Raw genomic sequence first — 27,690 nt, 5'->3', positions numbered from 1 at the left:
CGTTATGACCACACCCTGAGACTTATGGAAAGTGTTTTAACAACTTTCTATCCCTGATATGTCCTGATGACGCTGCTTCAGTCTGGACTTTGTCAGATAAAAAGACCAACGTCAAGTTTGTTAAAGTGTGAGGTTAGAGTTTGTACATGTTGCATATTTTGATTGAAAATGTTCACCTTTTGACTTTTTCACTCGGCCACATAGAGAACAAAGTACAAAATTTCATTGATTTACAACAAACTAAATGATTTTACTTCCCTGTCTGCAGATGTGAGGTCTTCATTGGGATTTTGTTCAGAATCACATACAGGGGGTGCACCGAATGTCTTCAGTCTATGACAAAAACATTTTTTCCTTCCATTATGACTTTATAGGGGGCGCTGAAGAGTCATTTTTAAAGATATCAACTCAAAGCCCACATCATCATGTCCAGATTATCCAAATACACAATTGGGTCTGTTTAAATCTGATGTTTTACTGATTTTTATGTTTTTCTAAATGGCCGCTTCGTTAAGATCTCGTCATGACCACAGTCTGAGGTTCATGTTGATTCTTTTAACAACCTTTTTATTCCACATATGTCCTGGTGATGGTTTGGAGTCCGTCAGATAAAACCTTTCGGACAAGTTCATTAAAGTTTGAGAGGCACATCTGGATATTTCGATTCCTTCATGTTTAAAATAAGGTGTGGTCCTTTTTTGCTCACATTTTTTAACTTCCCTTTGAGCCCAGACCTGTCCTGATGCTGCCGTAGTTTGGATTATGTCGGATCAAAACTCTAGGACAGTTCGTTAAAGTACAAAGACGAGATTTTAAACATCTCAAGTTTGACCCAAAATGGCCGACGCCCTGTGAGCTTCAGGATGTGGTCATAATAAACTTTTTTTTTGTCTCGAAATGCTTCATGTACCTTTTTAGTTTAAAGTGTCCACCATGAAAAAAGGCTCTGCCCCTTTGATTTTGAGGTGGCGCTGTTTTTTAGTTAGAATCTTCAGTCAAAATTAGATCTCACTAAACTCAAATTTTCGGTGACAGTTTCTTGTCTCAGGGTAATTTTTTACTGCTTCATTTTTGTGATTTTCCTCAAAGTTTTACAAATACGACAGTTGGACTCGCTCCCTCGCTTTGATTAACTCGTCTTACTCTTTCACAAACTGTAAAATGGACAAAAGAGACAAGTTTTTCAAAAGCTGGAGAGAAATTTTAACTTCTAAGCAAAGTTTTATTTAGTTTTTAACAGTAAATGTGAGTAGAATTAGGTTAAAAACACTAAAAACGTAACCAGATTTTTTATATTTTGCATCTTGAAATTGTCACAGGCGTCAATTTCATTTCTCTTAAAGGGGTTTGACGATTGAATTGAGTTTCTGGCAGAAAAAAATTAGAAAATGAAGAGCAAAAAAAGCAGCTGGAAGCAACGTGAGTCCATCCCAGAGAAGTTGAAGTGGACACAGAATAACGACAGAATAAGGAGGAAGAAAATGGGTCACTGCAGTGGGTCACGACTGCTCCAAATAGACTCTCCTGCTCCTTTACCTGCCCCCTCCTTCTTCTACCTGTAAATGTGGTATTTTTAGCCCCAAATTTAGGAGCCGAGACCATGTGGAAGAAGTGGGACAGGAGCTTTGCGTGAGTGTGTATGAGCCCCGGTGCACTTGAGGTTTTCAGATGGTGTGTGGAGGTATTTTCAGCTCTGTGTTTGTTCTGTAGGACTGTAATGTGAGTGAGTGAGTGAACGTCTCTCCGGGAAAAGCCAGCGAGTCCGTCCAGCGAGTCCGTCCAGCAGTGCACTCACTTCCTCTCTCTGAGTTTGGCTCGCTCCAGCTCCCTCCCACACCTTGTTCTTGCAGCGCTGTGAAAGTGACCCACGTGGGTGTTATTGAGAGTGAGAGTTTGTGCGTTCGCGGCTGGAATGTCTTTATGAGCCTCTGTCAGTGATGTGGAATCTATGTAATCAAGTCTACTGCCTCTAATTGTTTTGTTTGGAGACGTCCAGCGCAGGTCAGCGGGACATTTCAGAGTCATGTGACCTCACTGAGCGCTCCGCAGAGGTTTGGTGAGTCTACGTCCGACTCCATCAAGAGACTGAGCCCTGGCCCACTTCCAAACCCACAAAGACGTGAGCTGATCCAGTTACAGCAGAAACGGAGCAAAGTGGAGAAGGTTTGAAAGAAAAGTACATTACAACAGTCTCCTATCTGCACTTTGAACAGAGGACTGTTTAAATATGATGGTCCCAAACACCAACTTAGACAACGCCAACCTCCTGCTATTATTATTATTATTATTATTATTATTATTATTATTATTATTATTATTATTATTATTATTATTATTATTATTATTATGGTTGTTGTCGTCATCATTGTCGTCGTTGTCGTTATTGTTGTCGTTGTTGTAGTTATTGTCATTGTCGTTGTTGTCCATTGTCGTCGTTGTTGTCATTGTTGTTGTCGTTGTTGTTATTGTTGTTGTTATTGTTGTCGTTGTCATTACTGACGTTTCACCCTTTGGAGAAGGAAGAGAATGACATTGATAAACTTTTAGCCTGATTTTACTATAAACATTATTATAAACGTCATTATAAACCCGCCCTCTCCAGCGTGGACTGCGGGCCGACGGACCGCGGGCCGACGGACCGCGGGCCGACGGACATGAAGACGTGATGTAACATATGAAATGCTCGTGTACATTAAATATTTCTCTGGTATAATGTGTGGGATATTTGAAGGTTATTCCTCCTCGTCCACAGGAGGATGGACGGAGAGCCTGTCCACCTCGTGACCTTTGGGGTTCTATTGATCTGTTTGTCTTTCCCTTCATTAACAAATGGCCAAAGTCAGACGGCGAGCGGGCGGCGGCGGCTGAAGCATGAGAGCTGACAGGCGGCGCACCTGCAGAACTGTGGCCATTACAGAATGTTCAGGATCCTAATGTCACAGCTGAGTGAGGCCCGGGGTGAGGCGCTTAGCCCGGACGACACGAGTGTTCAACCTGCCGGGCAGAGGCTTGACCCGGAAAAAAAGCTCATAATTCAAGGTACGAAAACACATTTCAAAGAGGAAATCAACCCTTCAGGCTTCAGCCTCTGTGGAAACTAAAGATAGAACTAAACAAAGCTCCGTGTGAAAGATGTACGTCCTGAACTATGGCCTAAACAACCAGTTTACAGCAGCGTTTTCAATTTTAGTTTCTTAATTTGCGCCAAAACGGTGATGCAGCATTACCAAATCCAGTGTGTACAGTGTCCCCTCGTTTATTACGTTCTAAAAATAACCCGCAATAGGCGAAATCAGCGAAGCAGTCAGTTTCATTTTGATTTTTTTCTCATTTTTTTTTACCCGTTTCTTGCCAACAAACAAAACAAAACACGATAAATAGATCAGTGAACCCGTCCCCCGTGTCCTCACCTCTCCCACCATCCCGTTCCACGTCCCATTGATCTTCTTTCCGTGTTTGCCGTTTGTGACCAGGTAAAGGTCGTAGGTGAACTTGACGGTCTTGGCGATCTTCTTGAGGATGTCGATGCAGAATCCCTTACAGCAGCGCTTGATGTAGATGCCCAGCTCCTTGGTCCCGTTGCTGCGCAGACACAGAGACAGACAGATAATCGTTTAAGTAGCGGCTCCTGTCTGAAATGACCCCTGGCGTTAATTGCGCTGGTGATTTGGCGAGAGGGGGCGCTGTCACTCTGGCGCTGATGAGGTGTGAGCTCATTGGGCTCCTGGCTCTGTCCGAGCTGCCGTGGGACATTAGCGTCATCGCGGACCATATTGCACTTGCCAGGTGTTCGCTTCTGCACTTTTAAATAGACGTGGGTCAGTGAAAGATTCTGACAACGTGATAACCTTAAACGCACAAGTCAACACTACATTTGAGCGTTAAAAAAGTCCAAGATTCAACTTCCAGCGCGACAGAATGTTGATTAACAGACTGGAGACTGTTTTAGATTGATATAGAACTAAAAGCACATAAAACGAGATGTGTAAACAAAGAGAATCAACACAAACTCATGTACATAAAACATACAAAAGAGTCGGAGTAGTAGAGAGCCTTACAGTCCTTTGACCTGCTTGCGACAGGGCACGGTGTTCCTCATGCAGGTGCCACTGAGCGGATCCACGTCCTCTACGATGACAAACGGAGCCTCCTCCAATGTCACGATGGACAGGTGGTCATCCTCCCTGGTCGCCGCTCCCCCGTACAGTTCATAGCGAGGCCACACATGGTATTTCATGGACAGAGAGCCGTTTTCCCACTTACCCACCTGCCGAGGAAAGTAGGACAGACGACGTTATGAGCAGGGAAATAAAGAAACAGGCTTGGTTAACAGGAAGCGATGTTATCCCGAGTCTTTAGTTGTGTTGTTAATGGATTTGTTTGACCTAACCTTAGTGATACTATCTGTTATTACGCTTGTCCGTTAGCCGACGAGACGATGTGTCCAGCGACCTTGAGCGACTTGGACTAGACTAAACGAGTACGATTGTTTTTAATGGTATAAAGCTGAGGGTGAGACGACGCGATTAGAGACAACAGCTCTTTGACGATCACGCACAACTAATTCAACAAATCTAACTTTTGATTCAAGACGACTTCTCTGTTGATTTTATATTTTCTAAGGTTTCTACTATTAGAAATTCCACAACAGCAGCTCTCAGATTTTTAGTATAATCTTGATTATTAGTTACGGGAAGCAAGGTTAACTAGAAGGACACGAGAAAAATGAAAACGAGAAAATTGTAAGAGGAACGAAAACACTCAAAACACCATTTTTTTTCTTCGATCTTCTCAGCGTTTGGCCCGTCCTGTGATCGAACCCAGTGGAAGGATTGAACCCGCGCTGCTCTGGTCTTAAGTTATAAAGGAAAACGAGACCAAATCCCCCCAAGAACACGCAAACTCCACTCGGAAAACCATCAATTGCGAGGTCACAGAAGCACGTGAAGACTCCTTGTGGCCAAATGAATGAGACAAACCCACTCTTAAATCTAAAACGTCTCCTCCTCGTGGTGTCAGGCGTCATGTTTGGTCCGTCCTTTTCACTGACTAATAGCGGTGCTTTATATGTCCATTAAAACACACGGTAATAGCGGGCTTTGGTACATTATAGTATTAGCTGTAAGGCATCACTTAGAGTACAGTGGTTCTCATTAGGAGAGAGACGCCACGATGCCTCCAGCCTCCTCTCTGAACCGCCGCTAATGCAAGTCCGCAGCTTCTCAAAGTTGAAGTGAAGAAGCAGCTAAATTAGAAAAGTGTTCTTCAGGGCATTTTAATTTGAGATAAACTTTAGAGAGAGTTTGGTTAAGAGGTAGTAAGAGTTTCGATTTTATTTCTAAATGCGCGCACACCGACGTCGTGTAAATGATTCACTGCTGCACTGAGTTTAGATTAATGTGTATTTTGTTTGTCAAATACTCGAGTCTTTTAACTGTTTTGTGATCAGGAGAATCATCAGTGACACTAGTACTGAATAAAAATATGTGCTCATCTTTGAATCGACTTTCTATAATAAGAATAATGATTCCACTGCGTCAAAACCTGGTCTAAGTCGGTCACTATCGAAGCCATTTTATGTATCGTGCTAGAAATTTACACTGCCTGGACAAAAAAGAAGTCGCCACCAAAAAAAATATTTGGTTGTTCCGTCTTCTCCATCGTCACAGATTTATTTCCATCCAGTTGTTGCTTTAATGTTTCTCCTGTTTCATTGATGATGGTCGAGTCTGACGCTGCTCAAAGCTTCAGCACAAAGATTCTCACTGGGGTTAAGGTCTGGACTCTGTGGTGGACGATCCATGTGTGAAAATGACGTCTCTGTGTCTCTCTCTGTGCATCTCTCTCTTTGTGTCTCTCTCTTTCTGCTTCTCCCTCTCTCTGCTTCTCTTTCTCGCTCTGCCTCCCTCTCCTCCCTCCCTCTCTGCTTCCATTTCTCTCTCCCTTCCTCTCCCTCTTTCTCTCTCTGTACATCTCTAGCCCTGTTTCTGTTTCTCCCTCTCTCTTTCTCTGCTTTCTCTCTCCCTTTTGCTTTCTCTCTCTCTTGCTCTCTCTCCCTCTGTCTCTCTCTCTGCTTCTCTTTCTCTCTCCCCTCTCCCCCCCTCAGCCTCCCTTTCTCTCCCTTCTTCTCTTTCTCCCTCTGCCTCCCTCTCTCCTTCTCTCTTTCCCTCTCTCTCTCTGCTTCCATTTCTCTCTCTCTCCCTCTATCTCTTCCTCTCTCTCTCTCTCTCTCTCTCTGTGCATCTCTCTCTTTGTGTCTCTCTCTTTGTGTCTCTCTCTTTCTGCTTCTCTCTCTCTGCTTCTCTTTCTCACTCTGTACATCTCTCTCCCTGCCTCTGTTTCTCCCTGTCTCTCTCTCTCTCTTTCTCTCCATCTCTCTCTCTGCTTCTCTTTCTCTCGCCCCTCTCCCTTTCTCTCCCTTCTTCTCCTTCTCTCTTTCCCTCTCTGCTTCCATGTCTCTCTCTCTCTCTGTGCATCTCTCTCTTTGTGTCTCTCTCTTTCTGCTTCTCCCTCTCTCTCTCCCTCCCTGCCTCTCCCTCCCTCTCCCTCTCTCTTTCTCTCTCTCTGCTTCTCTCCCTCCCTTCCTCTCCCTTCTTCTCCCTCTCTCTCTGTCTCCCTCCCTTCCTCTCCCTTCTTCTCCCTCTCTCCCTGTCTCTCTCTCTGCTTCTCTCTCTCCCTCTCCCTTCTTCTCCCTCTCTCTCTGTCTCTCTCTTTCACACTTTAATCTCGTTGAATCGTGTCATTTTCATCTTGGAATCTGCCCAAAACTCCCCTGATGTAATAACCTGGTCATTCAGTTTATTCAGGTGTCAGCTGACCTCACTCTGCTGAACATAGACCTGACTCGTACTTATTCGCTCAGTTAAATCCAGGTGGAGACTTTCTTTTTTGTCTCTTGTTCCTCAGAATCATTACTGGTCACTAAGGGTCACTATTCATCCCCTGAAAACTTTAATTCTCATGTGACGTAGAAATTCACTTTTTGTCTCGCTCCAGAATCCACCGGTCACTTTGTTTTGCAGCTGCTGGACGACGAAGACCCGGACCATCAGCGAATTGGACCCGCTCGTGTAACGGGAGGCGGGGCCCGGCGTGTAAAATAAGGCCTGCGCGGTCTTTAAATATGCAAACGCGCACACACACTCCGCTCCGGGGCGTGCGAACAAACCGGAGTGGACAAGCTAACACTGTGTATCCCCGGGGGCACAATGGGGCCTTGTTCTATCTGAGAGCCGGGCTGAGTGAAGGACAGAGCGAAGAAAGAGAACGAAGGAGCAGAAGATGACAAAAAAAAAAAAAGGGATTTAGACCTCAAACCAGCCTGCGGGGGACTAAACAGGACTGGACACAACGGCGTGGACATAACACTTCGGTATCTTTTGCAGCACGAGTCAAACTGAGAATTAAACATGAGTGAGAGAACCGGGGGATGAGAGAGGAGAAAAGAAGAGGAACAGAAAGGACGAAGGGAGTCGGGACGGGAGACGTTCACCTTGTCCCCCGATTCAGAGGACAGAATTTAGATTAGAGACGGAAATACTAGGAGTAAAGACGAGGGAAAGGAGGAGGGGAGGACATGTCTCAAGAGCGTCTTTGTCATTTTGAAATAACTGAATAATACAGATTGTTCATTAATTCCATGTATAAGAATAAAAAATATATATGTTCGATTTCCAGTGAAAGCAGCGAGGTAAACAGCGCGGTACAAATTATAATCTAAAACAGCCCGTTCTATTACCGCTCCATAATAGGTCCATTATTGGTACACGGTCGTTTCTTTGAGAGCTACTGATTTAATTTAAGACGGGCAAACTTTCCACAGCCATAAAACCTTTTCTCACAAACGTTTTGAAAATCTGTGTGGACTTTCTCAAAACGAACGGCGCATCTCGGCGTCGTGTTACTCGGCTCAGCTGTCGTCCTGCTCAAGGGCACCTCCCTCAGCCTGATAATATCTCATCCATATTTTGACATATTTTACCTAAAACGTTTAAGTTTGGTAAATATCTATGACAAGACGGATAAAGGTACAAAGTAATAAGATAAATACAAATACTAGCGTGAAATTAAGAAAACAACAAGGGTTAAAAAGGATTTGGTTGAACAGGGCAGTGTTTTGAGTGTTTTTATACGTCATCCAGAGTAAAAATACAAACAGATAAATGTGTGGACGTCTCGTGGTCTCACCCTGTCCCACTGTCGCTCCTTGTTGAGCAGAATGATGACCAGCTTAGGGTGCATCTGGTATCCGTCCTCACTGAACGACAGATTACGCCCCTCGAACGTCACATTCATCAGGTACCTGCGAAAACAAGAGAACGTGTAAGTGACTCAGGAACGAGAGAACGTGTAAGTGACTCAGGAATGAGAGAACGTGTAGCTGCCTCAGGTACGAGAGAACGTGTAGCTGCCTCAGGTACAAGAGAACGTGTAAGTGACTCAGGAACGAGAGAACGTGTAAGTGACTCAGGAACGAGAGAACGTGTAACTGCCTCAGGAAAGAGAGAATGTGTAACTGCGTCAGGAAAGAGAGAATGTGTAAGTGACTCAGGAACGAGAGAACGTGTAAATGACTCAGGTACTAGCGAAAACAAACGCCAAGAGTTGACTCAGGTACCTGTAAAAACAAACCCAAAGAGAGAACGTGTAACTTACTCAGGTACCTGCGAAAACAAGAGAACGTGTAAGTGACTCAGGTACGAGAGAACGTGTAACTGCCTCAGGTAAATGTAAAAACAAACCCAAAGAGAACGTGTAAGTGAACAGGTCCCTCTAAAAACTACCTCAAAGGGAGAACATGTAACTGCCTCAGGTACGAGAGAACTTGTAACTGCCTCAGGTACGAGAGAACGTGTAACTGCCTCATGTACCTGTACAAACTACTCCAGAGGTTGTAACTTCTCTCTGGAGTAGTTTTATTTTGTGTTACTACAGATCTATTATTTTTGTTATTATATAAACATTTATCATTTTAATCTGAGGCTGTGACAAACAAACTCCTCATGATCTTAAGTCCAACCACAGATTATTAAACACAACAGTGAGGCTTATTATAAATGAGACTATAATAGGATTTTACAACGTTTATGTTTTGAATACAGATTATAAAATATTGTGAATAGATTTTGGTTAAAATGTTTTGCTGCATAAACTGAACTCGACACAGTTGTTCAGTTCAGGCCAGTGGAGAATCGAGTGTGTGCGTCTCATTATCATCAGAGAAAGAGACTTTAGTCAAGAAAAACACAAACACGCTGCTACTACACTCCCAAATTAGACTCTTTGAACGCACACAAATGTAGAACACACAAATGTAGAACACACAACAGAGTCAGAGAGAAGACGCCGTGATGTGTGTGTGTGTGTGAGAGAAGTGTGTGTGTAAGAGAGGAGCTGCCGTGATGTGTGTGTGACGGAGCGTTGTTCCTGTCAGCCTCGTACAGTGTACTTGTGTGTTGTGTTGAACGTTGTGTACCTGTGTGTTGTGTGTTGTGTACCTGTATGTTGTGTACCTGTGTGTCTTCAGTGACAGACCACATGTGCGCTCTCTCTGCTGCCCTCCCCCCCTCGCTGTGGCTGTTTCCATGGAAACGCTTGGTGGCGGTGCACTTCATATACGACGAGTTAATGAACCTTCAAAACCCCAGAACTGTTCAGGGTGAAGTCGTGTGGATTTAAGCTCCGCCCTCATTTTGACCAGCTCTTTGTGCAGTGTGTGAAGATTCTTCTGCTGTAAAAATGTGTTTTACGTCGCATCAGCAGATCAAACTCTAAACGCCCCGGCCCTAAACGCCCCGGCCCCAAACGCCCCGGCCCCAAACGCCCCGGCCCTAAACGCCCCGGCCCCAAACGCCCCCGCCCTAAACGCCCGGCCCTAAACGCCCCGGCCCTAAACGCCCCGGCCCTAAACGCCCCGGCTCTGCTCCGGCCCTAAACGCCCCGGCCCTAAACGCTCCGGCTCTAAACGCTCCATCTTTAAACACCCCGGCCCCAAACGCCCCGGCCCTAAACGCTCCGGCTCTAAACGCCCCGGCCCTAAACGCCCCGGCCCCAAACGCCCCGGCCCCAAACGCCCCGGCCCCAAACGCCCGGCTCTAAACGCTCCATCTTTAAACGCTCCGTCTCTGCTCCGTCTCTGAATAAAGATCAAATTATCCAGTGACAAAATGGAACAAACATCATGTTTCTTTTGTTGTGCTAATTTTCTTTTAACATTTCCCATTGTTCAATTCTGAACCTCTGTTTAATGAATTAAACAATTTAATTTTCAGTCACCTCCACAGAGCGATGCAGAGTGTGTCCTTACAGTGGAGTCAGAATGTGCCGTATTAGACTTTAAATCTCTGCAGTGTCTTTAATCTTTCCTGGAGAAGAGATCGTAGCAGAGGAACATTGTTTATGTGTTTGTGACATCCTCGTACATATGCTGACAGCGGGACCGGAGACAAACACAAGCATGTGTGTGTTGCCATGGCAGCCACAACTGATCAGCTGCGTTGCCATGGCGACGATAATCTCACAGAGGGAGAGAGCGGAGAGAGGTGGGATTCAAAGGGAAACAGAACAGGGACATTATGAGAGCTGTGCTTAGCGCTCTTCAGTCTGGTACAGTATCGAGGCTCGTGTGGCTCCTCACAGCCTCCTGAGCGGCTCCGGCGGGGCATCTGGTGCTAAGTGCCCTGTTCCCAACTCCATGACAACTTCACCGCCTTCCCCGCCGTGTTAGAGAAGCCAATAAACGCATTCCCAGAGACGCTGGCTGGAGGCAGGCTGCATGTGAGGAACACTTCACACATGACGCACTGGCACAAAGCCACAGTGTAGTTTTGTTTGGTTCCATCTGTACAGAAGAGCACAGCTGGTGTTTAACATTCACACCACCGCCGCCGCCACCGCCGTCTCCACCTGGTCAGAGGACCGGACTGCGGTCAGAGGACCGGACTGCGGTCAGAGGACCGGACTGTGGTCAGAGGACCGGACTGTGGTCAGAGGACCGGACTGTACGGGCACAGCTCCATGACGTCTGCACATTCATCAGCAAATACATTTAAGTGAATGTGTTTCTCTTTCTGCCATAAATCAGAGCGACTCAAAGAGTTTCCTGCTCCGTCCGTGACACAGATAGAACTGAACCATGTCCTGAGTGAATAATGGACGAGCCGTGTGAATATTGAACAGCCGTTTTTAATAAATTAACCCTGATATGAGTTAATCATGAATTACACTGTTTAGCAATTACCACACAATGTATTTAATGGATGTAACGATACAGAATCTATACAGTGATGATAACACGCCCCATATGGCGGCGCTGGAGCCGCGGCGTGGAGCAGCACCACATGCGCCGCAGGTTCACGTGTGAGTGTGGGGGAAGTGTCAGTTTGGTGCACGTTCAAGTTTATGTTCACATATGCACCCAGCAGATTTGAGAGCATCCTGAGTCCGACAGCAGACGCAAATATCAGTCACTTTTATATTTTATTTTTATTTTGTGTTTTGTCTTTTGCTGAGACGTGTCATTTATCTCAGTTTAAATTCAAATAACTGCACAGCTCCACATTTAATACAGATTATAACACATTAAATACACATTAGACTCTGTGTTATTCCAAACGCCTGAAAAGTAAAACTAATAAAACTAATATTTTGAAAACTGACAGCTGAGGGATTTAGAGCAAAGGGGAAACGATGAAAAACAATAAAAATAGAAGTAGAAGAAACGCAGGTGTGAGGATAAATAAAGTCTTCAGAGTTAGTGACAGATAAAAGGATGTGTGAAAAAGAGCGGAGAGAGGGAGAGAGGGAGGGGGAGGGTGTGAGAGGGTGAGAGAGGGAGGGTGAGAGAGGGGGAGAGAGGGAGGGGGAGAGAGGGAGGGGGAGAGGGGGAGGGTGAGAGAGAGAGAGCGGGAGGGTGAGAGAGGGAGGGTGAGAGAGGGAGAGAGGGAGGGTGAGAGAGAGAGAGCGGGAGGGTGAGAGAGGGAGAGAGGGAGGGTGAGAGAGGGAGGATCCTGACCTACTTCTAATCACAGACTTCTGCACAGGTACAGGTAGGTTTTCACACACAGAGACACACAGAGAGACAGAGACACACACAGAGACACACAGAGACACACACAGACACACAGACACACACAGAGACACACACAGACACACAGACACACACAGAGACACACAGAGACACACACAGACACACACAGACACACACACTCAGGTCAAACTGCTGTTAAGCTCAGTCACACACGTGGACGTCCCTGGTCTCTGCAGACCTTTGTCCCAGTCGGTCCTGTCCTCGTCATGAGACTAAAATTTCACACTTGATTTATCCTAAAGACAAGACTCATTATACTCAGATACTCATTATACTCAGATACTCATTATACTCAGATACTCATTATACTCAGATACTCATTATACTCAAATACTCATTATACTCAGATACTCATTATACTCAGATACTCATTATACTCAGATACTCATTATACTCATTATACTCAGATACTCATTATACTCAGATACTCATTATACTCAGATACTCATTATACTCAGATACTCATCATACTCAGATACTCATTATACTCAGATACTCATTATACTCAGATACTCATTATACTCATTATACTCAGATACTCATTATACTCAGATACTCATCATACTCAGATACTCATTATACTCAGATACTCATCATACTCAGATACTCATTATACTCAGATACTCATTATACTCATAATACTCAGATACTCATTATACTCAGATACTCATTATACTCATTATACTCAGATACTCATTATACTCAGATACTCATCATACTCAGATACTCATTATACTCAGATACTCATTATACTCAGATACTCATTATACTCAGATACTCATTATACTCATTATACTCAGATACTCATTATACTCAGATACTCATCATACTCAGATACTCATTATACTCAGATACTCATCATACTCAGATACTCATTATACTCAGATACTCATTATACTCAGATACTCAGATACTCATTATACTCAGATACTCAGATACTCATTATACTCAGATACTCATTATACTCAGATACTCATTATACTCATAATACTCAGATACTCATTATACTCAGATACTCATTATACTCATTATACTCAGATACTCATTATACTCAGATACTCATTATACTCATAATACTCAGATACTCATTATACTCAGATACTCATTATACTCAGATACTCATTATACTCAGATACTCATTATACTTATTATACTCAGATACTCATTATACTCAGATACTCATTATACTCATAATACTCAGATACTCATTATACTCAGATACTCATTATACTCAGATACTCATTATACTCAGATACTCATTATACTCATTATACTCAGATACTCATTATACTCAGATACTCATTATACTCAGATACTCATTATACTCAGATACTCATCATACTCAGATACTCATTATACTCAGATACTCATTATACTCAGATACTCATCATACTCAGATACTCATTATACTCAGATACTCATCATACTCAGATACTCATTATACTCAGATACTCATTATACTCAGATACTCAGATACTCATTATACTCAGATACTCAGATACTCATTATACTCAGATACTCATTATACTCAGATACTCATTATACTCATAATACTCAGATACTCATTATACTCAGATACTCATTATACTCATTATACTCATTATACTCAGATACTCATTATACTCAGATACTCATTATACTCAGATACTCATTATACTCATAATACTCAGATACTCATTATACTCAGATACTCATTATACTCATTATACTCAGATACTCATTATACTCAGATACTCAGATACTCATTATACTCAGATACTCATTATACTCATTATACTCAGATACTCATTATACTCAGATACTCATATACCTCATAATACTCAGATACTCATTATACTCATTATACTCAGATACTCATTATACTCAGATACTCAGATACTCATTATACTCAGATACTCATTATACTCATTATACTCAGATACTCATTATACTCAGATACTCATTATACTCAGATACTCATTATACTCAGATACTCATTATACTCAGATACTCATTATACTCAAATACTCATTATACTCAGATACTCATTATACTCAGATACTCATTATACTCAGATACTCATTATACTCAGATACTCATTATACTCAGATACTCATTATACTCAGATACTCATTATACTCAGATACTCATCATACTCAGATACTCATTATACTCAGATACTCATTATACTCAGATACTCATTATACTCAGATACTCATCATACTCAGATACTCATTATACTCAGATACTCATCATACTCAGATACTCATTATACTCAGATACTCATTATACTCATAATACTCAGATACTCATTATACTCAGATACTCATTATACTCATTATACTCAGATACTCATTATACTCAGATACTCATCATACTCAGATACTCATTATACTCAGATACTCATCATACTCAGATACTCATTATACTCAGATACTCATTATACTCAGATACTCAGATACTCATTATACTCAGATACTCAGATACTCATTATACTCAGATACTCATTATACTCAGATACTCATTATACTCATAATACTCAGATACTCATTATACTCAGATACTCATTATACTCATTATACTCAGATACTCATTATACTCAGATACTCATTATACTCATAATACTCAGATACTCATTATACTCAGATACTCATTATACTCAGATACTCATTATACTCAGATACTCATTATACTTATTATACTCAGATACTCATTATACTCAGATACTCATTATACTCATAATACTCAGATACTCATTATACTCAGATACTCATTATACTCAGATACTCATTATACTCAGATACTCATTATACTCATTATACTCAGATACTCATTATACTCAGATACTCATTATACTCAGATACTCATTATACTCAGATACTCATCATACTCAGATACTCATTATACTCAGATACTCATTATACTCAGATACTCATCATACTCAGATACTCATTATACTCAGATACTCATCATACTCAGATACTCATTATACTCAGATACTCATTATACTCAGATACTCAGATACTCATTATACTCAGATACTCAGATACTCATTATACTCAGATACTCATTATACTCAGATACTCATTATACTCATAATACTCAGATACTCATTATACTCAGATACTCATTATACTCATTATACTCATTATACTCAGATACTCATTATACTCAGATACTCATTATACTCAGATACTCATTATACTCATAATACTCAGATACTCATTATACTCAGATACTCATTATACTCATTATACTCAGATACTCATTATACTCAGATACTCATTATACTCAGATACTCATTATACTCATTATACTCAGATACTCATTATACTCAGATACTCATTATACTCATAATACTCAGATACTCATTATACTCATTATACTCAGATACTCATTATACTCAGATACTCATTATACTCAGATACTCATTATACTCATAATACTCAGATACTCATTATACTCAGATACTCATTATACTCATTATACTCAGATACTCATTATACTCAGATACTCATTATACTCAGATACTCATTATACTCATTATACTCAGATACTCATTATACTCAGATACTCATTATACTCATAATACTCAGATACTCATTATACTCATTATACTCAGATACTCATTATACTCAGATACTCATTATACTCAGATACTCATTATACTCATAATACTCAGATACTCATTATACTCAGATACTCATTATACTCATTATACTCAGATACTCATTATACTCAGATACTCATTATACTCAGATACTCATTATACTCATTATACTCAGATACTCATTATACTCATTATACTCAGATACTCATTATACTCAGATACTCATTATACTCATTATACTCAGATACTCATTATACTCAGATACTCATTATACTCAGATACTCATTATACTCAGATACTCATTATACTCAGATACTCAGATACTCATTATACTCAGATACTCATTATACTCAGATACTCATTATACTCAGATACTCATTATACTCAGATACTCATGAGCAATTCTGATACCACAGACATAATAAAAACACTCTTTTATCGCAGTAGTTTGTGTTTTATTCACATGTGTGTTATATCTGAGTGAACTTCAGTGTCCAGTAGGTTCATGGTCCTGGTTCAGTCCTGGCTTAGTCCTGCTTTAGTCCTGGTTTAGTTCTGGTTTAGTCCTGCTTTAGTCCTGCTTTAGTCCTGCTTTAGTCCCGGTTCAGTCCCGGTTTAGTCCTGGTTTAGTCCTGCCTTAGTCCTGGTTTAGTCCTGCCTTAGTCCTGGTTTAGTCCTGGTTTAGTCCTGGTTTAGTCCTGATTTAGTCCTGGTTTAGTCCTGGTTTAGTCCTGGTTTAGTCCTGGTTTAGTCCTGGTTTAGTCCCGGTGTTTAGTCCCGGTGTTTAGTCCCGGTTTAGTCCTGGTTTAGTCCCGGTTTAGTCCCAGTTTAGTCCCGGTTTAGTCCTGCTTTAGTCCTGCTTTAGTCCCGGTTTAGTCCTGCTTTAGTCCCGGTTTAGTCCTGCTTTAGTCCTGGTTTAGTCCTGCTTTAGTCCCCGTTTAGTCCTGGTTTATGTGTCTTATACTCACTCTCAGAAGAAGAGAAAGAGGACAAGAAGGAGGGAAAGGGTCAGGAGAGAGAAGATGGAGGAGGGAGGGTAAAGGAGAGAGAGGGAGAGAGGAGGAAAGAGGAGATGAGAGAGAGAGGGAGGAAGGAGGAGACACAGAAAGGGGAGGGATGGTGAGAGAGGGAGGAGGTAAAAGAACGAGGATAAAGAGCGAGGGAGAGAGGAGGAAAGAAAGAGGGTAAAGGACTGGGTATAGACTCTGTGTGTCTGATTCAGCTCAAAATGATTCCTGAGATTCGTGAAAGATTCCTTTTCGTCCTGTGACTGTGACTTTTTCAGTATCGATTCACTACACAGTATCGATACTCGTTTTATCATTGACTAGTATCTGATTTTCCACACATTCGACGGCCGTAGTCCTGTCCAAATATCATTCATTCACTTTTGTTTTTTCTCAGTGACACAGTTTTATCTTCATTTTTCCAAAAGAGAAAATGTCAAAACGCTGAATATTCCAGATTTAGTTTTACTTAAAAAGACGCAGCTGTTGTGCTTCTCGTCTTTTATCGATAATTGTGGTGATGTGAGATTTTAAACACGTAATAAAATAAAAAATAAAACGGTGAAAAATAGATGAGACGAGCTTAAGCTAAGAGTCAAACATTTAACACGAACCAAAAGAAAGAAAAACATTCCTTTTCCTCCAGTTACTTAATCAAAAGCGTCTCCCTTTAACCGTCCGCCACTTTCCTGCAGATGGATCTCAAACCTCGACGGCGCCGCTGAAGACAAAGGCCGTCACCAAACAAATTTCGTTAAGGCGGCGAAGGGCGAAGGACGTTCACCACGCTCCACGCTGATCTAATCACGGACACGGCTAAGTCCATTAGAAAAGTGCAGGTCTCGTGTCGGCAGAGGAGGAGGAAACGCCGCGGGAGGAGGAGGAAACGCCGCGGGAGGAGGAGGAAACGCCGCGAAAGGAGGAGGAAACGCCGCGGGAGGAGGAGGAAGAGTGGAACGAGGTGGAACCAAAACGATGGGAAAAAAACGCGACACTCCAACAGAGCGAGAGGAGGAGAGAGGACGGGAACGTGGCTGAGCTTCAGTCAAACGGAGAGTTGAAACGACTTCTGAGAGCTCGGCCCGGGACGGATTGAGAGCGTGGCGTCTTAGAGCGGGCGAAAGGTGACGCTCGGGGCGAATGCGGAGGAACGTGACGCGACGACGGCACGGGGCACGGGGAAAAAGAGCGAATGTGTCACAAGATCGGCCCAGAGTTTGAACCAGTGTCAAAACAGAACAAATATGTGGATATAGAGAGTTTTATGTTTTTCCCCTCCCTCACCTGCCTGAACCTGGAGCTGGGCGGAGTTCCTGGCTCCTCCCGCGCGCACCTGCATCGGGACAATCAACAGGAGCCGGGACCAGACACTCGGTCTCTGGTTCTGGTTACTCCCTGTTCCTGTCTCCTGTCTCTGATTCTGGTTACTCCCTGTTCCTGTCTCTCGCTCCGGTTCTGGTTACTCCCTGTTCCTGTCTCCGGTTCTGGTTGCTCCCTGTTCCTGTCTCCTGCTCCGGTTCTGGTTACTCCCTGTTTCTGTCTCCTGCTCCGGTTCTGGTTACTCCCTGTTCCTGTCTCTTGTCTCTGGTTCTGGTTACTCCCTGTTCCTGTCTCTTGTCTCTGGTTCTGGTTACTCCCTGTTCCTGTCTCCTGTCTCTGATTCTGGTTACTCCCTGTTCCTGTCTCCTGTCTCTGGTTCTGGTTACTCCCTGTTCCTGTCTCCTGTCTCTGGTTCTGGTTACTCCCTGTTCCTGTCTCTCGCTCCGGTTCTGGTTACTCCCTGTTCCTGTCTCTCGCTCCGGTTCTGGTTACTCCCTGTTCCTGTCTCCGGTTCTGGTTGCTCCCTGTTCCTGTCTCCTGCTCCGGTTCTGGTTACTCCCTGTTTCTGTCTCCTGCTCCGGTTCTGGTTACTCCCTGTTCCTGTCTCTTGTCTCTGGTTCTGGTTACTCCCTGTTCCTGTCTCTTGTCTCTGGTTCTGGTTACTCCCTGTTCCTGTCTCCTGTCTCTGATTCTGGTTACTCCCTGTTCCTGTCTCCTGTCTCTGGTTCTGGTTACTCCCTGTTCCTGTCTCCTGTCTCTGGTTCTGGTTACTCCCTGTTCCTGTCTCTCGCTCCGGTTCTGGTTACTCCCTGTCTCCTGTCTCCGGTTCTGGTTACTCCCTGTCTCCGGTTCTGGTTACTCCCTGTTCCTGTCTCCTGTTTCCGGTTCTGGTTACTCCCTGTCTCCTGTCTCCGGTTCTGGTTACTCCCTGTTCCTGTCCCGGCTCTCCCCGGCTCCTCGCCGGTCTGTCCTGTACTCGTCTGACTGTAAATAAACACTGTAAACTTGCCCTGAGTTCTGCACTTTTTGGTCCCGTTACGACAAACAGAGACGGGACAAAACCTGGAGCTACATCAGACTGTGTGACTGTCAATTTAACAAAAAAACACAACAAAAAAACCCCCAAAAAACAGTTAATCTCCGTCGTAGAAGCTGTAATTCCCCAAATCTGTGCTACAATGACAACAACAAACATTCTGTGAGCTGGAGAAGTGGAAAGTGAAGCTCATTTTTGTAGTTTTGTCCATTTTACGATGAATTTGTAAATCGTTTATTGGATGAAACGTTCTCCCTGAGCTCTGAGATGTTCTGGTGTAACGACGACGACGAGACGAGATGTTTTTTTTTAATTTATAAGTCGGTTTCTTTTCTTTGTAAAACCTGGAAGAAGCGACAGATGAGTGAAAAATCAAATCATTATTAAATTAAATAAATCTAAAGTTGTGAAGTGGATTGTGCAATTTACATGTCCCATCGCGAGGACACACTTGACAGACTGTGTCTCTCTGCCCTGGAAGCACCTTGGGGTCCCACTGGAGGAGCTGGAGGACGTGTCTGGGGTGAGGGAAGTCTGGGAGTCCCTGGTTGGACCGCTGCCCTCTGCTGGCCCCGGATAAGAGGAACAAAATGGACGGATGACGGACAGCGATATAAAAATGTCATCTCGTCTCTTTTCTCGTCTAATCCTTTTTTAAATCGAGTCTCGTCCCGCCTCGACAAACAAACTACACAACCTGGATTTCGTCAAACGCGGTTGTTGTGGTCAAACTCTGACGCCGTGGAGGAGCGCGGCGCCGGTGAAAGGACGCCACCTTCGAGCTCCTCAGTGTTTCATGTTCTCTGAGCTTAAAGACGGTGACAGCAGCTACTCTACTGTTTCTTTTGTTTCTTTTATTTTCAAACCCAGAAAAAAAAACACAAAAAAAACGCAAATCCCCGAGCTGCGGCGGCCCCCGGAGCGGCGGAGGGCTGACACGGGCTGCGTACGCGCCGCTGTGGCGAGCTCTGAAGCGCGGCACGACGGGGGCTACTCTTCTCCCGCTCAAACACCACTGGGACCAATTAGGCGGCGCACGGACCAAAGCGACAGCGAGCGCCGCGGCTCACAACCCGTTCAAAAGAGACGGGGCGGAGACGGACAGCTGAGGGGGCGGGGCCTGACTTTCCCGGGGATGGGGGTGAGCGAGCGGAGGGTGTTATTACGCGGCGGGTGGATGATGACAGAGGATAAAGGTGGAGTCTGTGAGCGAGTCAGCAGCTGCTCTGTTATTGTGTCTGTGATTTTACACCAGCTGGACCAGGAACGTATTGAAAAGCTGCTGAGTGGAGCTTTAAATCCTCATTAATCAGTGTCTTTAGCAGCGTCTCATTCAGGACCAATACGGGACAAATGAGACTGTCCAACTTCACCGAGTATTTTTAACTTCCACCTTTGTATATTTGTCGTCTTGAGCTGAAAAGTCAACTGAGAAACACAAAAAAACCGACACACGCAGCGACACAAACACAAACGTAAACGTGCGCCTCACCTGAGCACTTCGTTGGGGTTGCCTGAGATCGGGGTCTTCTTGTCCGGAGCTCCGTGGCACTCGGACTTGAGAAGCGTGTGCGGGCCGCGGTCCATCATCATGGTGGAGGTGGCCATCGTGATGATCGCCACTCCGTCGCGGACTCGAGCCTCCAGACCGTAGTCCCACTCGTCGTAGGACACGGAGAGCAGACCTGGAACGGGACAATCACAAAGTGCGGATGAGTCACGTGTCGGAGCGGCCGAGGGTCTATCGCCGCGGCCGTGTTTGTCCATCTGTCCGTGTGTGTTTGACCGTCCTGTGTTTATCTGCCCCGTCCAGCTCTGTTTGTCAATGTTCACTAATTCACTTGAACTGTGTCGTCAGCGCGCCCTTCCAACAAGTACGACCCCATTCTGGACAACAAACGGCCCGTTCCTCTTCCTGCTCTTCTCTGCGTTTGGAGGGGGGGGACACACATATGTGCACTGAGGAAAAACTGCAGCAAATACAGAAGTATCTGGTCAACAGTGAACATGAGTCTGATCAAAGTCTGAGGTTTATTCTCAGGACGAGCTGCTTCATAAACTGATCACAGAACAACACGGCACGGTCAGGAAAGTAGGATTATTAATTAAGATCATTACAGGTCTATAAGTGAATAATGAGACGTAGACAACACACACATCGTCACACACACGTCGTCACACACACGTCGTCTCACACACGTCGTCACAAACACATCGTCACAAACACATCAACACACACACACTGCTTATCCCAGAGGAGAATGTATGTGCTCAAACTCAGCGGACATTTGTGTCTGTTTGTGTCTGTGTGTGGGTGTGTCTGTGTCGGGGTGTGTCGGGGTGTGTGTGTGTGTGTCTGTGTGTGTGTGGGGGGGGTGAGTGTGTGTGTGGGTGTGTGTGTGTGTGTGTAGTTCATATTTCTCAGGTGCACAGGTTCAGTCACTCGTCTGAATATTTATGTTACTACAAAACATTTATCTAGGTCAAGGTCACGTCCAGTTTGACCTCTGACCTCTGTCCAGCTGTGGCCGACACTCGTCCAATAAACAAAGGCCCTCGAGAAACGGCTGAAGTCGTCAAAACTCTGACAAACCATGTGTGTTTATTGTGTCCTTATGTGTGTTTATTGCGTGTTTATGTGGCTCTCTTGTGGCTCTCTTGTGGCTCTCGTGTGGCTCTTGTGTGGCTCTCGTGTGGCTCTCGTGTGGCTCTCCTGTGGCTCTTTCGGGCCTCGTCTCTGTGGGACAGAGGCTCTGAGCTCACGTCAGCGGCTCCTGTGTTAGTGGCTGAAATCGACAATCGTCCTGGTAACCTGCGGCCTCCTGGGGCCTCCTGGGGCCTCCTGGGGCCTCACCGCTGACAGCTCGGACCCTCCAGGACCTCATCTAATGTCACACACTGTTGACACTGTCTCCTGCTCCTTTCTGCTCCTTTAGACGGAGCTCATCCTCTCACTGAAGTGTGGACCAGGAACTGGAACGAAGAAGAGTTTAGAGACAGATCTGAGGACACGGGCCTGACACACGTGTGCTTCAACACGGAAACGTCACACACGTGAACACAAAAGGTAAAATTTGAATGAGGTATTTTTAGAAGTTGTCAGTGAGAGTCATTTGTGCAGAGCTTTGTAACAGAGAGTGAGCCGCTCTGATCAAACAGGAAAAAGAGTGAGAAGAACATCAAGTGCTACACAAACGAGCGAAGGTGAACGAAGAGAACACACAAGCACACAACTCACACAACACAACTCACACAACTCACACAACACAACTCACACAACACAACTCACACACTGCACTGTGACCTGGAAAAAACACAACCACGAGGCCCCAGCGTTTCATCACAGGCCCTCGGACACTTTTTGTGGGAAATATTTATAGAATTAAGGGAATAAGATGAACCGGAGGAGGAAAAGCGTCACTGAAAACGCTCTAAATCAAATAAAAGAACATCTTATACCTGAGACAATAAATAACCAAATGAACATAAAGACGCTTCAGCCAGAGCGTTTCACCAGTTGTTTTGTTCATGTCACTACAGTAATGGCGTGCGCTGGTTCGAGTGATTTAACGCCGCTGTTGTGCGTCGACTCTGTGTGTATCAGTTTACGTTGGACTATAGGTGCTCATCATGTGCCTGGTATTATTGTCACATCTTTCATCGTTGACATTTAGCCCACAGTCTGTCATCATGTCTCTTATGATTCATCCTATGATAATTCAATGTTAGTTCAGACGATCCGTGTGTCCGTCAGCTCGGCCCCTCCCCCCAGAGCGGCGCCGAGCGAGTCACGATCATCACCGTGCCGACATAAATCAACACGAAAGTTGCGCTTTGATTTACATAACTGAGATGGTGATAGATCAAACTTTATAGACTGGAACTCCAATTTAGAAAAGACAAACTGACACAAACACACGAGGTAAACATCACACAACTCGGATCCGACGCACTAAACCACACACTGCCTTTTGTCTGGCAGATTAATCCAAATCAGGCCAAACGCACACAAACACTGGACACAGAAACACAATCCCAGGACACACACAAGCATTTAGAGTAAATCATCCGTGATGTCGATACCAGAGCCGAGGTAAAGGCTCTGAGTTACAGAGCGCGAGCCGGACAACAACCTCAGGATCCCAAAAACTGCTGAGGACGGGCAGAGGTAAAATCCACCCGTCACTGCAAATCAACACAACAAATTATCAGCCGCGTCCGCCACAAATATACGGCCTTTTCTCAGGTTCCAGTTGTGAAAAGTTCCATTAGTTGTGAGGAGCCGGCGGCGCTGAGAGCTAAAGTTTGTCTCCCGTTGAGAGCTGGCCTTTTCTGAAGAGATTGGGACCACCCCCAGGAGCTGAAAGCCCGTCCGTCTGCGCCGGGAGAGTGTGTTGTGTGAGCGCAGAGGTTATTCAACCCCAACTTCTGTGTCACTTCTGTGTCCCCGCTCTGACCTTCAAAGGTTACAATGACCTCCAGCCGAGATGCAGAGGGAGACTCTTAATGGGGAAAGGTCAGACTCTTACCTGGACGAGCCACAGGCCACAGAACATTTACCATATTTAGTGATAAAGTGATAAAGTGATAAAGTGATAAAATGTGTGTTTGTCCCTCGAAAATCACCTTCATTTTGTTTATTTCAGTAATTTGTCCAACTAATCATAACTTTCCCAGGTTTGTTTTGTTTAGTTTTTCAGTTTATCTTTACTTCAATCCCCACACACCTGTTATTTTATTGTATTTATTTTATTTATGAGTTTCCACATGGTCCAGACACAGAGGGGGCGTGGCCTGTGTGACATTTTTAAAGCCTTGGGTCGTGGGCCGGACCGTGCGGAGGGAGAACTGGGTTAAGTTATTTTTTCTTTTTGTTTCAGTGTCTTTGTGTGTTTTGTGATGAGTTAATGCACTTAGCCGCTCGTATGTCCACAGTGTGTGATGATCCTGCTGAAGTTGTACCTGCTGCACCTGAAGTAAATGGAGTTTATCTGGAGGAGGAGCTTCTGTTTGAGAGGATAGAAAAGCAGGACAGGTCAGGCTTTTAGGGAGAATCAGGTCAACTGTGCACATGGGAGTTTTCCCCCTTCGTTTCTTCATTTCTGTCGCTTTTATTTTAGTTAAACGCAGTCACTTCGCTTCTTCTGAACTGTCACAAACGGACCCTGGTCTTTTCCCAGCTGTACGGTTCACGCTGAGGGGCTTTTCTCACTCGCCGTCCAGGTCTTCAGCGTCTCCAATGAGCGAATCCGCGTTTCTAACTCTGTAACTCTGACGTCCAAAACCACCAGTGCGCTACACTTCACACAACCGTCCAACAACTGTGAAGGAGCCACGGTTCTGACTCCACAGACGACAACCAACGTGAGCAGGACAGAGCCAACGAAGACGCTTTTAGTCCACAGAATACTAAGCGTTTGGGAGCTCACAATAAAAGAAGAGACCTATAGCAACTCGCAAACAGGTAACACACACCAGGAAGCGACGTAACAGAGAAACACACCACATTTTAGAACCCAGAACTCTAAAACCAGAACTAAACTAAGATTTGAAGTAGCAAAGGTTTCCAAAGCCAACACTGGAGACACGAGAGAGCATTAAACGGCCCTGGAGGAGCGGCGTGCGGGTTTAGAATGAAGGAGCGTGGAGTTTTCTGAAGCAGCAGTACTTGAGTAAAGCAGAGCCGTAACCTTTCAATCAGAAACACTCGGGCCAAAGACGATCAAACGACGGGATTCAGATCATCCTCCAGCTTCCTCCTCGTCCCCGTTTAAAGCCATCGATCTCTTTTTCGCCGGGTTAATGAACAATGGAAGGTTTAAATATTTCACACAGACCTGGACCAAACGTGTAGCGAGAAAAGCATGAATTAATTAGCAGTTAATTAGCGGCGACGTACCTGTGGGGAACTCTGCGGGCACTACATCAGTGTCTCCTGCCACCAGCGACGGCACGATCCAGGTGAAGCCGTAGCCCGTGATGCCGACGGAGTGCGCCACCTCGAAGATGGTGTTGGCCTCCTCTTTTGTGCAGTAGAGGAGAATCACGGGGCTCTGCAGCTTCTTCAACTGGTTCTGGATCTTTGAGTCGCCGTCGTCCACGGACATGTCCAGAAGTAAAACCTCCTCCAGTTCCCAGCCCACAAAGCTGTTCTCGATGGTGCTCCGGATCTGGAAAAACAAGCAGCGAAACGGGGATTTATGGGGGGGAAATACAAATCTCACGTAATAAAACTTTAAAGCTTTTTGATCGTTCTTGTATCAGTTTGGAAAAGTGTAAAAACGATATGAAAACAAACCTCATCCTTTAGACCAGGGCCACATCGACAAAATGGGTCCGATGTGACTGTGCGGCAGCGTAAATGTCACTAAATGTAACCAAAATGTCACCTAAAATAAATATAACTACTTTATAACTTTCCAAATAACTGTTTCTGTATGTATTAGTTATTCAAAATGTCTGTGTATCTTTGTATCGCCTCATAAACATTTTTAAAAGTGTGTATCAGAGTCAAAAACAGCCCTTTACAGCCTTTTAATTATTGGACAATGTGTTGTTTTTCTTGAAGGATAACGTTGGTTTGGAGTCGAAATGCTGACGTAGATTGTACTTTTTTCACAACCAACCCGCCTCATAACACAAAAAAGACTCGGGTTTTTCTCCTTGAAGCACAAACTCGTCTTCACCTTCGCTTTTCTCGCAGACGATTTTCCTCTTTCTGAACATTTTTGGATCATTATTTGCAAATATTTCTCAGTTACACTTGTTGGAAAATGTCATTAGTTTATGGTCGATGCACAGACTTATTTTAAAACGACAGTCACCTCTTAAATTTACATCTCGTGGGCCAAATAAAATGACGTGACGGGCCGCATTTGGTCCCTGGGCCTTGAGTTTGACACACGTGCTTATATATATCACCATTTCTCTGTTATATCAAGCACAATTTGACACTATTTCTACCTTTTTCTCCAGTTGGTGTGCACATTTTACAATCTCTTCACGTTTTGATGATGAATTCTGATGAATCGCTAAGATAAAGTCATTAAAAGGATCAAAATCCACACTTTTATCCCTATCCCCCGCCCTTAAACTTTATAAATCTGTGTGTTTGCATTACTTTACATTAAAACTTTTATTGCTCAGTGAGGATTTACGGCCTGTGGAGAGAGTAAATCGCGGGTAATTAATAACCTTCTCTATTTGACTTTTATTCTTCTATAAAATAACACCTCAGTCCATCTTCAGTTTGTTTTTCCTGCTTCTTCCTCGTCGGGGTTCGTCTCATCCGTCGCGCGGTGATTTGACGGACACTGTTCCTCTGACACATCGGTGCGACCGTGTTTCCCGGGGACACGGCGACAGTGTGCGCCGCAAACGAGCATCACGCCTCGGAGAGTGAAATACTTAACGACGCCGCAATTTGGCGATTTGCTGAAAAGTGTCAGAGTTTGTTTAGTTTTTTGTAAAGGCCCGTGAGAGTTTGGGGAACCATCAAGTGGAGTAAAATGTTCTTTCAATTCCCGATATCAGTGAGTCTTTGTGCGGCGAAAGAAAAGGTTTATTCAGTTTCATTGCCTTTGTGTGCGTTTGTGTGTGTGTGTGTGTGAGCGCTGTTACCTTGGTGACGAAGTCCTGATAACCCGGGTAGTACGTGGTGACGATGGAGAAGATGTACCAGTCGTATTCCTCCATGATGTTGAGGATGACGGACGCCTGCTGCTCGATGGAGGGACCGAACTGAAAGAACATGGAGTTATCGTCCTGAAAAACACAAAAAAAACAGCAGAAAAGCAGGATTACGCAACAGTATAACGGCTCCAAACGTGTAGATACGACTGGGTAACGTCGGCGTGGCCATAATTCAGAGCGCGGGACACTCGCTGATGCTGGTCATGAGTTTCATTAGGGTCTTTATGACTTTTTTAATAAGCTTGTACACAGGGGCGGCCGCGGTGAAGTGTGCGCTGTCCTTGATAACATTGATCATTTTCTGTAATTTGTTTTATTACAGCAGAGCAATAACAAAGCCGAGGTAGTGGCCTCACGTGAACTTCTAATTGAAGAGCGAGTGCAGCAGCTGTCCCGTGTCCTGAGTCACTGTGTTTATGTAATATTTAAAGATTAATGCGAGAAATATGTGCAGAAAAGAGAGAAAAACAACGGCAATACGAGGGAACTGGTGTGTTAAAGAGGGAGGGTCACGCTTTTATGCAGGATTAATTGATAACACATGGCAGTTTTATGAATTTATGAATGGAAATGTTTAATAAGTTTTGCTTTTTTACGCTCTTGAGTCCAGCTCCCCCTTCAGAGCGTGCCTTTAATGAAACCGCTGCACGTTGCATCGGGTTTGTGGAGTTGTAGCGCGTTGATTTGTTTCCTGCTTTTCGATATTTAATAAAAACACCTGAGGACGTGGACTCGTGGCTCCGAACTCCAAAGAGAGTCCAAATGATGCCCAGAAGAGATCGCTAGATTACCCAAACACGCTCGGACGGCATAAAAAAAAACACTTCAGGCGTGTTTTTGATGAAGGAACAACGTTATAACACAGTAAAAAAAGCTCCATAAAGTAAATTTCTTTCACATTGTCCACTTTAACGCAACAAAATACAACTGTGGACGGCGACACGTGGTTTAAAACGTA

At 44.1% G+C, this 27,690-nt stretch overlaps 1 protein-coding gene across 1 annotated transcript in view; it reads right to left on the bottom strand.

Moving 5' to 3' along the window:
- grin2ba (glutamate receptor, ionotropic, N-methyl D-aspartate 2B, genome duplicate a) overlaps positions 1-27,690 on the bottom strand; it is a 75,329-nt gene that overhangs the window by 15,641 nt on the left and 31,998 nt on the right. Inside the window, exons 2-7 of the mRNA XM_055223464.1 lie at positions 26,661-26,804; positions 24,940-25,210; positions 20,533-20,725; positions 8,188-8,302; positions 4,059-4,267; positions 3,411-3,582 (exon numbers count right to left, since the gene is read on the bottom strand). Coding sequence (XP_055079439.1) covers positions 3,411-3,582; positions 4,059-4,267; positions 8,188-8,302; positions 20,533-20,725; positions 24,940-25,210; positions 26,661-26,804 — 1,104 coding nt within the window. The remainder of the gene's footprint in view (positions 1-3,410; positions 3,583-4,058; positions 4,268-8,187; positions 8,303-20,532; positions 20,726-24,939; positions 25,211-26,660; positions 26,805-27,690) is intronic.

Source organism: Periophthalmus magnuspinnatus, chromosome 8 (assembly GCF_009829125.3).
Source record: "Periophthalmus magnuspinnatus isolate fPerMag1 chromosome 8, fPerMag1.2.pri, whole genome shotgun sequence".
Lineage (NCBI taxonomy): Eukaryota > Metazoa > Chordata > Actinopteri > Gobiiformes > Gobiidae > Periophthalmus > Periophthalmus magnuspinnatus.
The sequence above is the reverse complement of the archived record's forward strand: the minus strand, read 5'-3'. Positions and strand labels throughout refer to the sequence as shown.